The sequence below is a fragment of the Coregonus clupeaformis genome, chromosome 20 (assembly GCF_020615455.1).
Source record: "Coregonus clupeaformis isolate EN_2021a chromosome 20, ASM2061545v1, whole genome shotgun sequence".
Lineage (NCBI taxonomy): Eukaryota > Metazoa > Chordata > Actinopteri > Salmoniformes > Salmonidae > Coregonus > Coregonus clupeaformis.
In genome coordinates, this window is record NC_059211.1 from 19,275,902 (window position 1) to 19,290,096 (window position 14,195).

Consider the following 14,195-nt stretch of genomic DNA (forward strand, 5'->3'; position numbering starts at 1 on the left):
GCAGGGCTTCTTGAAGGACTGCCTCTCCACATTCTCCAAGAAGGGAACTCCTCCTTCTCTACAGTATACCCACTCCTATCCTCAGAACTCCCTGGTGTCATCGTCATCCCGGTTTTTCAGGCAGAAACCAAATCAAGAGGATCCCTCAACAGAGACTGTCAATCATCAGCAGGATCATTTCACATCCCGATGCAGAGGAGAAGACAGGCTGAAGGAGTATAATCAATGGCAGCAGCAGACCCATAATCATTTCAAGATTAAAGAGCATAACCTACCACCAGTCTCGACTACTGAAAAAACAGAACCTTCGCTCAATATACCTCTGAATAGCAATGAGTCAAGTAAAGTTAGGCAGCTCTTGGTTTTGTCTCAATCTCAGGACCAGCAGCAACTTCCCTTAGATACGCAACACCAATGGATGTTAGGGAATGGTTTACCTAGCTGCTGTGCCAATGACTGTGGAGTACGTTGTGGGAGCCAACAGCCTTACTTAAACCAGCATCTACAGCAAGACCCTCAATGGCAGCATTGTTGTGACCATCTCAGCACCCTAAAATGCGATCAGTGTTCTCTCTATCCATGCAGCAGCAGCCCACAAGTAAAGAATTCGTTCCTGTCTACTAGCGACAAAAGCAGTGTTCACTCCTCTTCCAGTAGCCATCGGTGGCCGGAGAACCATCAGCTAGAGGGAGAAGGACGACTACAAGGGGAGCAACCGGTACATCCTCATACCAAAAAGGTTGGCCATGTTGGTTCAACGCCTTCCCTATCCAAGAGCAGTAGCCTTCTCCTTCCCGACACAGTTGTGACCAGCGCTAAATACAATGGGGATGTTGGGAGACCCCTGAGCAGCCTTGGAGCTTCGCCACCCAACCTTTCAGAGCTGGACTCAGCGAGACAAGAGCCCCTCCAGACTCTCCACAGGTCCGTCCTGGAGGAGGTGTTCTCCAAAGGCCTCAGTGAGGACAATAGTAAGGCCAACAGCGAGGGAGGAGGAGACGCGCCACAGAAGAGGACTAAGGACATTGGCTACAGATTGGGCCAGCGTAGGGCGCTATTTGGAAAGCGCAAACAGTTGAGCGACTATGCCTTGATCTTTGGGATGTTTGGGATTGTTGTCATGGTGACAGAGACGGAACTGTCCTGGGGGGTTTACACAAAGGTAAGAAATGTCTCTTATTTCAGTGGATTGACCCGTCATTATGTCATACAGCATTAGAGGTCTACCATGAATATCAGGCCTAGAGTACTGGTAAGACAAGACCGTTTTAAAAGAGGGGATCTTAATTGTATGTCTTCTCTGCAGGAATCCTCATACTCATTTGCTCTGAAATGCCTTGTCAGCCTTTCAACTGCTATATTGCTCGGACTCATTGTGATGTACCATGCACGGGAAATACAGGTGATATGCCACCATCATCATCTCTACATTAATATTACAGTTTTTCCCCATGCTCTCTTTTCCCCTGCATCTAAATCTCCTTGTTCACCCTCCTCTCCTTGCACCTACACACACAGCTCTTCATGGTGGACAATGCAGCTGATGACTGGAGGATTGCTATGACGTATGAGCGGATCTTCCTGGTTGTGCTGGAGCTGCTGGTCTGTGCCATCCACCCCATCCCGGGCCAGTACGTCTTCACCTGGACAGCCCGGCTGGCATTCACCTACACACCCTCATTGACCGATGCCGACGTGGACATCGTCCTCTCCATCCCCATGTTCCTCAGGCTCTACCTAATCGGTCGCGTCATGCTGCTGCACAGCAAGCTCTTCACGGACGCCTCGTCGCGCAGCATCGGCGCCCTCAACAAGATCAACTTCAACACACGCTTTGTCATGAAGACCCTCATGACCATCTGCCCCGGCACAGTGCTGCTGGTCTTCAGCGTCTCTTGTTGGATCATCGCGGCGTGGACGGTGCGTGTCTGTGAGAGGTACAGGCCCCAGACACAGTAGGCATTTCCATCAACACTGCATCACTCTTACCCAGTACATTTCTCAGTAAAGAATAATAATAATAATAATAATAATAATAATATGCCATTTAGCAGACACTTTTATCCAAAGCGACTTACAGTCATGTGTGCATACATTTTTACGTATGGGTGGTCCCGGGGATCGAACCCACTACCCTGGCGTTACAAGCGCCATGCTCTACCAATTGAGCTACAGAGGACCACATGTAAGATTAATGCCTCTCAAGTCTTGATTATGGTTAGCTCAAGATGTTGATGTGGACCTCTACTATGCCTCTCTGCTTGATATATAATGAAACATACAGAAATGTATGGAATACAGTATACGATGTTATACTGGAAGAAATAGATACAGTTGAAGTCGGAAGTTTACATACACTTAGGTTGGAGTCATTAAAACTTGTTTTTCTTGTTAACAAACTATAGTTTTGGCTAGTCGGTTAGGACATCTACTTTGTGCATGACACAAGTAATTCTTCCAACAATTGTTTACAGACAGATTATTTCACTTATAATTCACTGTATCACAATTCCAGTGGGTCAGAAGTTTACATACACTAAGTTGACTGTGCCTTTAAACAGCTTGGAAAATTCCAGAAAATGATGACATGGCTTTAGAAGCTTCTGATAGGCTAATTGACATAATTTGAGTCAATTGGAGGTGTACCTGTGGATGTATTTCAAGGCCTACCTTCAACCTCAGTGCCTCTTTGCTTGACATCATGGGAAAATCAAAAGACCACAGAAAAAAAATTGTAGACCTCCACAGGTCTGGTTCATCCTTGGGAGCAAAACCACCATAGAAAAGCCAGACTACGGTTTGCAACTGCACATGGGGACAAAGATCACACTTTTTGGAGAAATGTCCTCTGGTCTGATGAAACAAAAATAGAACTGTTTGTTATGTTTGGAGGAAAAAGGGGTTAGGCTTGCAAGCCGAAGATCACCATCTCAACCGTAAAGCACGGGGGTGGCAGCATCATGCTGTAGGGGTGCTTTGCTGCAGGAGGGACTGGTGCATTTCACAAAATAGATGGCATCATGAGGAAGGAAAATTATGTGGATATACATTTACATTTTAGTCATTTAGCAGACGCTCTTATCCAGAGCGACTTACATGAGCAATTAGGGTTAAGTGCCTTGCTTAAGGGCACATCGACAGATTTTTCACCTAGTCGGCTCGGGGATTAGAACCAGCGACCTTTCGGTTACTGATATATTGAAGCAACATCTCAAGACATTAGTCAGGAAGTTAAAGCTTGGTTGCAAATGGGTCTTCCAAAATTGACAATGACCCCAAGCATACTTCCAAAGTTGTGGCAAAATGGCTTAAGGACAGCATAGTCAAGGTATTGGAGTGGCCATCACAAAGCCCTGACCTCAATCCTATAGAAAATGTGTGGGCAGAACTGAAAAAGCGTGTGTGAGCAAGGAGGCCTACAAACCTGACTCAGTTACACCAGCTCTGTCAGGAGGAATGGGCCAAAATTCACCCAACTTATTGTGGGAAGCTTGTGGAAGGCTACCTGAAATGTTTGACCCAAGTTAAACAATTTAAAGGCAATGCTACCAAATACTAATTGAGTGTATGTAAACTTCTGACCCACTGGGAATGTGATGAAAGCTGAAATAAATCATTCTCTCTACTATTATTCTGACATTTCACATTCTTAAAAGAAAGTGTTGATCCTAACTGACCTAAAACAGGGAATATTTGCTAGGATTAAATGTCAGGAATTGTGAAAAACTGAGTTTAAATGTATTTGGCTAAGGTGTATGTAAACTTCCGACTTCAACTGTACATGTGTTTATTATAAGACATGTATATTTCTTGTTCCTCCAGGTATCAAGACACACAGGAAGTGACCAGTAACTTCCTTGGGGCAATGTGGCTGATCTCTATCACCTTTCTCTCCATTGGTTATGGAGACATGGTCCCTCACACTTACTGTGGAAAGGGTGTGTGTCTGCTGACCGGAATCATGGTATGTTTCCTATGCATCCCCAAGTGTTAAAAGAGATCTATGGCATTCAGGATGAGGCAGCTCTAGCGTGTAATCCGAGAAGGGGTTTGTAGAGGGATGGACTATGGTGACAATACACTGATACACATACTGGCAACAGCAACAAAACAAACATATACATGTGTTATTATATTGAATAAATAATATCTAATGAGATATAAAGACAACACTTTTACTCATGAAAAAGTATTACTGTCTTTGTCTTTTCTCCCAAGGGGGCTGGCTGCACTGCCCTGGTGGTTGCTGTAGTTGCCAGGAAGTCCGAGTTGACCAGAGCTGAGAAGCATGTTCACAACTTTATGATGGACACTCAGCTTTATAAACGAGTAAGTGGACATTAGAGGTCTTCATGGCTCCAAAATGTTGGGCCTGACCCAAACTGGACCCGTGGATTTTCGACCCTAACCTGATACATATCGGATAATCTAAATGTTTTATGAAGAGACATTATAAATAAAGATAATGCCCCCAATCAGCAACCCAGTAAGCAAAATGTTGTTGAAAAGATGTTGAAGATGCATCTTTGTCTGACATTGATGCCACGTTAGTTTTCAGTTCAAAGTTAAAGTTTAAAAGGCGTCTTTTACGACGTTATCAAGGCGTCTTTTTATAGATGTTGAAAAGACGACTCTGCCGGTAGTTGGAAAGCCATTACTGCCGGACCTCCTATTGACATCCAGTTTTAGTTGAAAATACGTCAATTTTGGTTGTTGTTTCTATGGCCAAATTTCAATGAAGAAAACATTGTCAAGTTATACATTTTCTTAATGGGGCAAAATGGAGATTGAAGTATGGATTACTCATTATTGTTTCTGTCACTTTCACTTATGTCAGACTTTTCAAAAGCTTCAGAACTGGCAGTGATCATATTTGAAATTTACTGACAACCAACATAACACTAACTACTACAACATTCTCAGTAACAGTTACAGCAACTGAACCCTTGCAAAGTACACTGGGTATAATTCTAATGAACCAATAATAAACGTCCATAGACGTCCTACGTCAATCGGTGCTCACTGGGATTGGCTGTCATGTTATAACTGTAGGCCTGGATCATAATCATTATGATTTACACCATGGCATTGTTGAATACAGATTTCTGATTGGCTTGAAGGGCATTGGTGAGCGTGCATTATTTCCCTATAATAACGCAGAGTATCCACCTCATTTTCAAATGTTGCTATGGGCACAGCCAAACAACGGAAGTGATTGATTCGACTTCTGCTTTACTTACCTACTGCAGTGCGCCGGTGGCAAACTTGCTAGAGTACATTATTAGTCAAGTAAACAAGTGTAAGTGTAATTTTATATGTATTTCATTCAAGTTTGCTAACATTAGCGAGACCTACTACTAGTAGTTCTGTTGTGATAATTACCTTAAATTGTGTTGTGTAAGAGTTAAGGGCCATCCACCATACCTATAACAATAACTGTGATAAACTATAGGCTACATTCTATAGCTAGAGGAGTCCTGATATCAAATCAAATCAAATTTTATTTGCCACATGCGCCGAATACAACAGGTGTAGTAGACCTTATAGTGAAATGCTTACTTACCAGCCCTTAACCAACAACGCAGTTTTAAGAAAAATAAGTGTTGAGTAAAAAATAGATAAGTAAAAAAATAACAAATATTAAAGAGCAGCAGTGAAATGAAATAACAGTAGGGAGGCTATATACAGGGGGTACCGGTACAGAGTCAATGTACGGGGGCACCAGTTAGTCGAGGTAATTGAGGTAATATGTACATGTGGGTAGAGTTAAAGTGACTATGCATAGATAATAAACAGAGTAGCAGCAGCTTAAAAGAGGGGGTGGGGTGGGGGGGCAATGCAAATAGTCCGGGTAGCCATGATTAGCTGTTCAGGAGTCTTATGGCTTGGGGGTAGAAGCTGTTAAGAAGCCTTTTGGACCTAGACTTGGCGCTCCGGTACCGCTTGCTGTGCGGTAGCAGAGAGAACAGTCTATGACTAGGGTGGCTGGAGTCTTTGACAATTTTTAGGGCCTTGCTCTGACACCGCCTGGTATAGAGGTTCTGGATGGCAGGAAGCTTAGCCCCAGTGATGTACTGGGCTGTACGCACTACCCTCTGTAGTGCCTTGCGGTCGGAGGCCGAGCAGTTGCCATACCAGGCAGTGATGCAACCAGTCAGGATGCGCTCGATGGTGCAGCTGTATAACTTTTTGAGGATCTGAGGACCAATGCCAAATCTTTTCAGTCTCCTGAGGGGGAATAGGCTTTGTTGTGTCCTCTTCACGACTGTCTTGGTGTGTTTGGACCATGATAGTTTGATGGTGATGTGGACACCAAGGAACTTGAAGCTCTCAACCTGTCACTCCAGGAGTGATAAGTATATATTTTTTGTCTTTATCTGTTGTGGTCTAGTACTGTCTTTTTGCTAGCTAGGACCATCTACTTTAAGTGCTGCCTGTCTTCCCAGTGGCCTACTTGGTGTGTGAACTGCTGACTGCTCATAAATTGCAGATAGTTGTAGACACATCAACCAGGATCAAAGGGCAGGGCAATACAGTGGGGGAAAAAAGTATTTAGTCAGCCACCAATTGTGCAAGTTCTCCCACTTAAAAAGATGAGAGAGGCCTGTAATTTTCATCATAGGTACACGTCAACTATGACAGACAAAATGAGAAAAAAAAATCCAGAAAATCAGATTGTAGGATTTTTAATTAATTTATTTGCAAATTATGGTGGAAAATAAGTATTTGGTCAATAACAAAAGTTTTTCAATACTTTGTTATATACCCTTTGTTGGCAATGACACAGGTCAAACGTTTTCTGTAAGTCTTCACAAGGTTTTCACACACTGTTGCTGGTATTTTGGCCCATTCCTCCATGCAGATCTCCTCTAGAGCAGTGATGTTTTGGGGCTGTCGCTGGGCAACACAGACTTTCAACTCCCTCCAAAGATTTTCTATGGGGTTGAGATCTGGAGACTGGCTAGGCCACTCCAGGACCTTGAAATGCTTCTTACGAAGCCACTCCTGCTGAAAGACCCAGCCACGTTTCATCTTCAATGCCCTTGCTGATGGAAGGAGGTTTTCACTCAAAATCTCACGATACATGGCCCCATTCATTCTTTCCTTTACACGGATCAGTCGTCCTGGTCCCTTTGCAGAAAAACAGCCCCAAAGCATGATGTTTCCACCCCCATGCTTCACAGTAGGTATGGTGTTCTTTGGATGCAACTCAGCATTCTTTGTCCTCCAAACACGACGAGTTGAGCTTTTACCAAAAAGTTATATTTTGGTTTCATCTGACCATATGACATTCTCCCAATCCTCTTCTGGATCATCCAAAGTCAATCTAGCAAACTTCAGACGGGCTTGGACATGTACTGGCTTAAGCAGGGGGACACGTCTGGCACTGCAGGATTTGAGTCCCTGGCGGCGTAGTGTGTTACTGATGGTAGGCTTTGTTACTTTGGTCCCAGCTCTCTGCAGGTCATTCACTAGGTCCCCCCGTGTGGTTCTGGGATTTTTGCTCACCGTTCTTGTGATCATTTTGACCCCACGGGGTGAGATCTTGCGTGGAGCCCCAGATCGAGGGAGATTATCAGTGGTCTTGTATGTCTTCCATTTCCTAATAATTGCTCCCACAGTTGATTTCTTCAAACCAATCTGCTTACCTATTGCAGATTCAGTCTTCCCAGCCTGGTGCAGGTCTACAATTTTGTTTCTGATGTCCTTTGACAGCTCTTTGGTCTTGGCCATAGTGGAGTTTGGAGTGTGACTGAGGTTGTGGACAGGTGTCTTTTATACTGATAACAAGTTCAAACAGGTGCCATTAATACAGGTAACGAGTGGAGGACAGAGGAGCCTCTTAAAGAAGAAGTTACAGGTCTGTGAGAGCCAGAAATCTTGCTTGTTTGTAGGTGACCAAATACTTATTTTCCACCATAATTTGCAAATAAATTCATTAAAAATCCTACAATGTGATTTTCTGGATTTTTTTTCCCTCCATTTGTCTGTCATAGTTGACGTGTACCTATGATGAAAATTACAGGCCTCTCATCTTTTTAGGTGGGAGAACTTGCACAATTGGTGGCTGACTAAATACTTTTTTCCCCCACTGTATGTGACTTGTTTTGGTAATCAGTGGCTGTATTGGCGGGCAGTGGTTTCACCTCTCCTAGGCAATCAGCAATTAGTACAGGGAGGTGTGCCCTCCACCTCTGCTAGGAAAGTAGCAATTAGTGTTAGTTCTTGTGTCTCCCGTGGTTTCTCAGCGGCAGCTGTAAGCGACGGTCATGTCAGTAGCGATTTTGTAGCCGAAACAAAGACGGTTCTGCCGAGTTGTTCTGCAGAGTTCTTCGAGGAAGGCTCCACACCACTCTCTCACTTGAGTATCTTACCTAGTTATTTACAGATTATTCCACTGCTCTATTATAGCTTTGTCAACTATTTGTGTGTTTTCTATACCTGTTCGCACCTCTCCCTGTAGGCTTTACAGACACTTCCCACCCCTTGGCTGCAACCCTTATAATTTAGTGTACCCTAAGCGCACAACCCATGTGGAATTCCAGGTCTCTGGCAGCGTTTGAAACTTTCGATCTTCGGTAAAGAACACTGAGTTCATCTCAGCCTATGCTGCCTTTTTACTTTTTGGCCCTGACAGAGACATGGATCACCCCAGAGAACACTGCTACTGCAGCTGCTCTTTCTTAATCTGACTATGTTTTCTTTCATAATCCGAGAGCATCTGGTCCTCGCGGTGGTGGCACAGGTCTACTAATTTCTCCTAATTGGAGATTCTCTTTTCTCTCTCTATCACCTGTCCATCTCCTCATTTGAATTCCATGCTGTCACATGTCCACTCAAGGTTAACATTATTGTAATCTATCGGCCACCAGGTACCCTTGGAGAGTTCCTCAATGAGCTTGACAAGCTCATTTCCTGACGATGGCTCACCACTCTTCGTACTTGGCGACTTCAACCTCCCGACATCTGCCTTCGATTAATTTCTTTCCCCTCCTTGCCTCTTTTGACCTCACTCTTTCCCAATCCCCTCCATCTCACAAGGCAGGCAATACACTTGACCTCATCTTTACTAGAGGCTGCTCACCTACTACTCTCACTGCAATCCCCCTCCACGTCTCTAATCACTACTTTGTTTCCTTTTCTGTCTCCCTCTCTTCCAACCCTAACCACTGAGCCCTTACCCAGATGATCATGTGCCGTCGCAATCTTCACTCTCTCCCACTACTCTCCTCTTCTATCCTATCATCACTCCCTTCTGCTAAATCCTTCTCCCGCCTGTCTCCTGATTCTGCCTCTTCGACCCTACTCTCCTCCCTTTCCGCATCTTATGACTCGCACTGTCCCCTTTCCTCCCGGCCGGGTTGGCCCTCCCCTCCTGCTCCGTGGCTGAGTGACTTATTGCGAGCTTACAGAACTGGGCTGCGGGCAGCTGAGCGAAAACGGAGGAAAACTAAACTTTCGGAGGACCTATCATCCTTTCACTCACTCCTCTCTTCCTTCCCTTCCTCTGTATCCACTACTAAAGCCACTTTCTACCACTCTAAATTTCAAGCTTCTGCCTCTAACCCTAGGAAACTATTTTCCACCTCATCCCTCCTTAATCCTCCACCCCCTCCCTCTGCGGATGACTTTTTCAACCACTTTGAAAAAAAGGTTGACGACATCCGCTACTCATTCACTCAGCCTATTGAGTCTCATTCACACAGAACTACCCTACGCCTTGACCTCTTTCACCCCTCTCTCTCCAGATGACATCCTGTGACTAGTGAGGTCTGGCTGCCCGACAACCTGTCCGCTCAACCCCATCCCCTCCTCCAGACCATCTCTGGAGACTTTCTTCCATTCCTCACTTCCCTCATCAACTCACCCCTGACCACTGGCTGCGTACCCTCTGACTTCAAAATAGCCCGAGTTGCTCCCTTCCTCAAGAAACCAACACGACTCATCAAAAACTATAGACCTTTATCCCTTCTTTCTTTTCTTTCTAAAACACTTAAGCGTGCTGTCTCTGATCAACTTTCTCGTTATCTCTCTCAGAACGATCTTCTTGACCCTAACCAGTCAGACTTCAAGACAGGTCACTCAACCAAGACTGCCCTTCTTTGTGTCACGGAGGATCTCCGCACTGCCAAAGCTGACTCTCTCCTCTGTTCTCATCCTCCTAGATCTATCCGCTGCCTTCGACACAGTGAACCATCAGATCCTCCTCTCGACCCTTTCAGGGCTGGGCATCTCAGGCGCTGCACACTCTTGGATTGCATCCTACCTGGCAGGCCACTCCTACCAGGTGACGTGGAGAGGATCTGTGTCTGCACCATGTACTCTCACTACTGGTGTCCCCCAGGGCTCGATTCTAGGCCCTCTTCTCTCTATACACCAAGTCACTCGGTTCCGTCATATCCTCACATGGTCTCTCCTATCATTGCTATGCGGATGACCCTCAAATACTTTTCTCCTCCCCTTCTGACACCCAGGTGGCGACACGCATCTCTGCGTGCCTGGCAGATATCAACTTGGATGTCGTCCAACCACCTCAAGCTTGACAAGACAGAACTGCTCTTCCTCCCAAGGAAGGCCTGCCCGCTCAAAGACCTCTTCATCACGGTTGACAACTCCACAGTGTCGCCCTCCCAGAGTGCCAATAACCTTGGCGTGACCCTGGACAACACCCTGTCGTTCTCTGTAAACATCAAAGCAGTGACCCGCTCCTGCAGGTTCATGCTCTACAACATCCGTAGAGTACGACCCTACCTCACACAGGAAGCGGCACAGGTCCTAATCCAGCTACTTGTCCTCTCCCGTCTGGACTACTGCAACTCGCTGTTGGCTGGGCTCCCCGCTTGTGCCATCAAACCCCTGAAGTTATCCAGAACGCTGCAGCCCGCCTGGTTTTCAACCTTCCCATGTTCTCTCATGGCACCCGGCTCCTCTGCACACTCCACTGGCTTCCAGTCAAAGCTTGCATCCACTACAAGACCATGGTGCTTACCTACGGAACAGCAAGAGGAACTGCCCCTCCCTACCTTCAGGCTATGCTCAAACCCTACACCCTAAACCCGAGCACTCTGTTCTGCCACCTCAGGTCTTTTGGCCCTCCCACCCCTACAGGAGGGCAGCTTCTGCTCAGCCCAGTCCAAGCGCTTCGCTGTCCTGGCACCCCAATGGTGGAACCAGCTTCCCCCTGAAGCTAGGACAGCAGAGTCCCTGCCCATCTTCTGAAAACATCTGAAACCCTACCTCTTCAAACAGTATCTTAAATAATCCTCCTTCTCACCTCGACCCAATAAACCTAACCAGCACTTGCACTTGACCCCCGCCCCCCTTCTAGCGCTGACTCTACTGATAGCTACGTTATTGAGGAAAAATCTACTTTCTGTGCATGTGATGTGGTTGTCCAACCTATCTTAAAATGAATGCACTAAGTCGCTCTGGATAAAAGTGTTTACTAAATGACTAAAATGTAAAAAAAATATATATATTTAAAAAACGTTGGTGAGCATCCACACTAGAGGGAAGTTTATCGTTTATTGTTCTACAGTCCTGCACCTGTCAATCAACTGATCAACGCATCCTACTGCAGACTGCCTATTAATAAGGTGGTAACAAGACCATTCATTAGGTCTCCAACACACAGATACTGGTTCAGACCATTCAGTGCTTTCAGGGTGTGTTCATTGTCATAGTGACAACTGCAAATAATACTTCAATGTACATGTAGGCCTAATGAAAAATAATTCAACAACAAACACAGAGCCTGCGCATCTTTTACAGTATGTCATTGCCTCGTTGCTCAAGTGGTTTGCAAGTGATTTCCATCTTTCTAATGGTTGTCAATTCCTTTGGGTCTTCTTTTCACTGTGCTCATCTAGACTATGTCCTGTGCAACTATTTGCAATGCATCAGTGCAACAATGTTATCATAACCGGCCAAAAATGCACTCTCTCCTCTACTTTCCCCAAAATGCATTTTTCTATGCTGTTTTACATTCAGCAATTAGTAAAAGCAAGTCTGCTGTAACTCAGTTGGTAGAGCATGGCGTTTGCAACGCCAGGGTTGTGGGTTCGTTTCCCACGGGGGACCAGTATGAAAAAATGTATGCACTCACTAACTGTAAGTCGCTCTGGATAAGAGCGTCTGCTAAATGACAAAAATGTAAATGTAATGCTTCTTTCCCCGAATAGGCTTAGTATTTCAAAATACTATCAAAAGAAATGTCCTATAGCTTTTGTAGCCTATAGAGTACCACAGTATAAGTCACAATACCCATAAAACCTAGCGGTTAAACAGGAAAATGGTTCCAATAATTTTTCCACCATTCATTTTTCCCCATAGAGGATTTTTAGAAACACTTAAAATAAGGGCTGTTTCGTGTAGGCTTACCCTGGCGTGACGTTTTGATAACGTGTAAATCTCTCTAGGACAAGGTAACTTATCAATATATTCACCTGTATTTACCTGTATTCTTTTTCTGGAATGTTCCCCCAGGTGAAAAACACAGCTGCCAATGTACTCAGAGAGACATGGCTTATCTACAAACACACCAAGTTAGTCAAGAAGATCGATCACGCCAGGGTACGCAAACATCAGCGGAAATTTCTGCAAGCCATTCACCAGTAAGTAGTGTGCATTTTCAAACCTTTGTTAAATAAAGAATAGTTTGTGTATCTGTAAGTATGTTATGCAGCCTAACTTACCCCTTACCTTTGCCCTCCATAACTCGCTCCCACTTCACTTTCCCCTAGACTGCGCAGAGTCAAACTGGAACAGATGAAACTCACCGACCAGGCTAACACACTTGTGGATCTAGCTAAGGTGCACCTTCATTATAATTTTCATTAAGCACCTTCATTATCATCTTTATATTTCTTTCTAAACACTTGACACCGTTTTTGCTCCACAGACTCAAAACATGATGTATGACCTGGTGTCTGACCTGCAGCTGCGCAGCGAGGAGCTGGATAGGAGGATCGGTAGTTTGGACGACAAATTGGACTCCATCCTAGTCAATTTGCAGGCCCTACCCAGCCTTCTCTCGCAGGCGGTCACACAGCAGCACAAGGACTTCCTGGATGGCTTGGCCCACCGCGTACGGACAGTCTCGTCAGGCTCCGAGCTTCACTGCGTTCCCGCTAGGTGCCAACGGGCCCCCTCCACTGCACCACAGACCATATCATACAGCTGACAGCCTAGCCACATCAGCGCTATTGTGACCTTAAATTATGTATTTATTTAAGTGTATTTCATACTAGCCCAGGGACAGGGACATTCTAGCCTCTAACTATGAATTTGAGCGTGGTTACATCTCTCCAGCCCAATCCCTCAGTTGTTTGCTTAAAGAAGTAGTGGGGCGGCCGGTTTGTTGTTTTCCAAATCCTGGATTGCCAGTCTGTATAGCTGGGTCATTCTTGAATTGCGGTGGCATTTCGGCATGGCATTTTGGGAGAAATTGACTTAATTTTTCTAGATTTGTATTTATTTTAATGTATGTTGGTACATCGTCACATTCTAAATCAACTAATACGGTAGCTTAATGACTTTAAATAATTTTTACCATTATAATATAATTGTGCCACCAGTAACACCAATGACAGATTGGAGGTAATTAAGGATTTTCCTTAAATAGAGGCCACATAAGCTCAAATCTAAAGTCATTAATCCTTAAATATTTTACTAGTGATATGATTAATTTTGTACACTAAGTGTACCAAACATTAAGAAAACCTGCTCTTCCCATGACATACAGTGCATTCGGAAAGTATTCAGACCCCTTGACTTTTTCCACATTTTGTTACGTTACAGCCTTATTCTAAAATGGATACAATAATTTTTTTTCCCTCATCAATTTACCCACAATACCCCATAACGACAAAACAAAAACATGTTTTTAGAATTTTTGGCATATGTATAAAAAAACAAAAACATACCTTATTTACAAAAGTGGTGGAAAAACGATAGGAACCATTTCCCTGTTTGACCGCTAGGTATTATGGGTATTATGACACCGCCACTGTGGGGCTCTTATATGGCCGGGATTCAATCTGATTGCACTTTGTCAGCAACATGCACCTTTTAAAGGCGCATGTGTTCCTGCATTCACAGAATCCGCATCACAGATGTATTATAAGAACGGTCCACATTAATAGTAAACGCTGCATACAGTGCCTTGCAAAAGTATTCATCCCCCTTGGCGTTTT

General features: G+C 44.6%; 1 protein-coding gene across 1 annotated transcript; it reads left to right on the forward strand.

The window, feature by feature from the left end:
• The first annotated feature begins 428 nt into the window (after positions 1 to 428).
• Positions 429 to 13,183, forward strand: LOC121532919 (small conductance calcium-activated potassium channel protein 1-like). Its single transcript, XM_041838710.1, has 9 exons — positions 429 to 463; positions 586 to 1,162; positions 1,307 to 1,402; positions 1,519 to 1,937; positions 3,823 to 3,964; positions 4,219 to 4,329; positions 12,487 to 12,614; positions 12,744 to 12,813; positions 12,902 to 13,183. Exons 1-9 carry the CDS (start codon positions 429 to 431, stop codon positions 13,181 to 13,183), a joined length of 1,860 nt encoding a protein of 619 aa, XP_041694644.1.
• Positions 13,184 to 14,195: the final 1,012 nt, after the last annotated feature.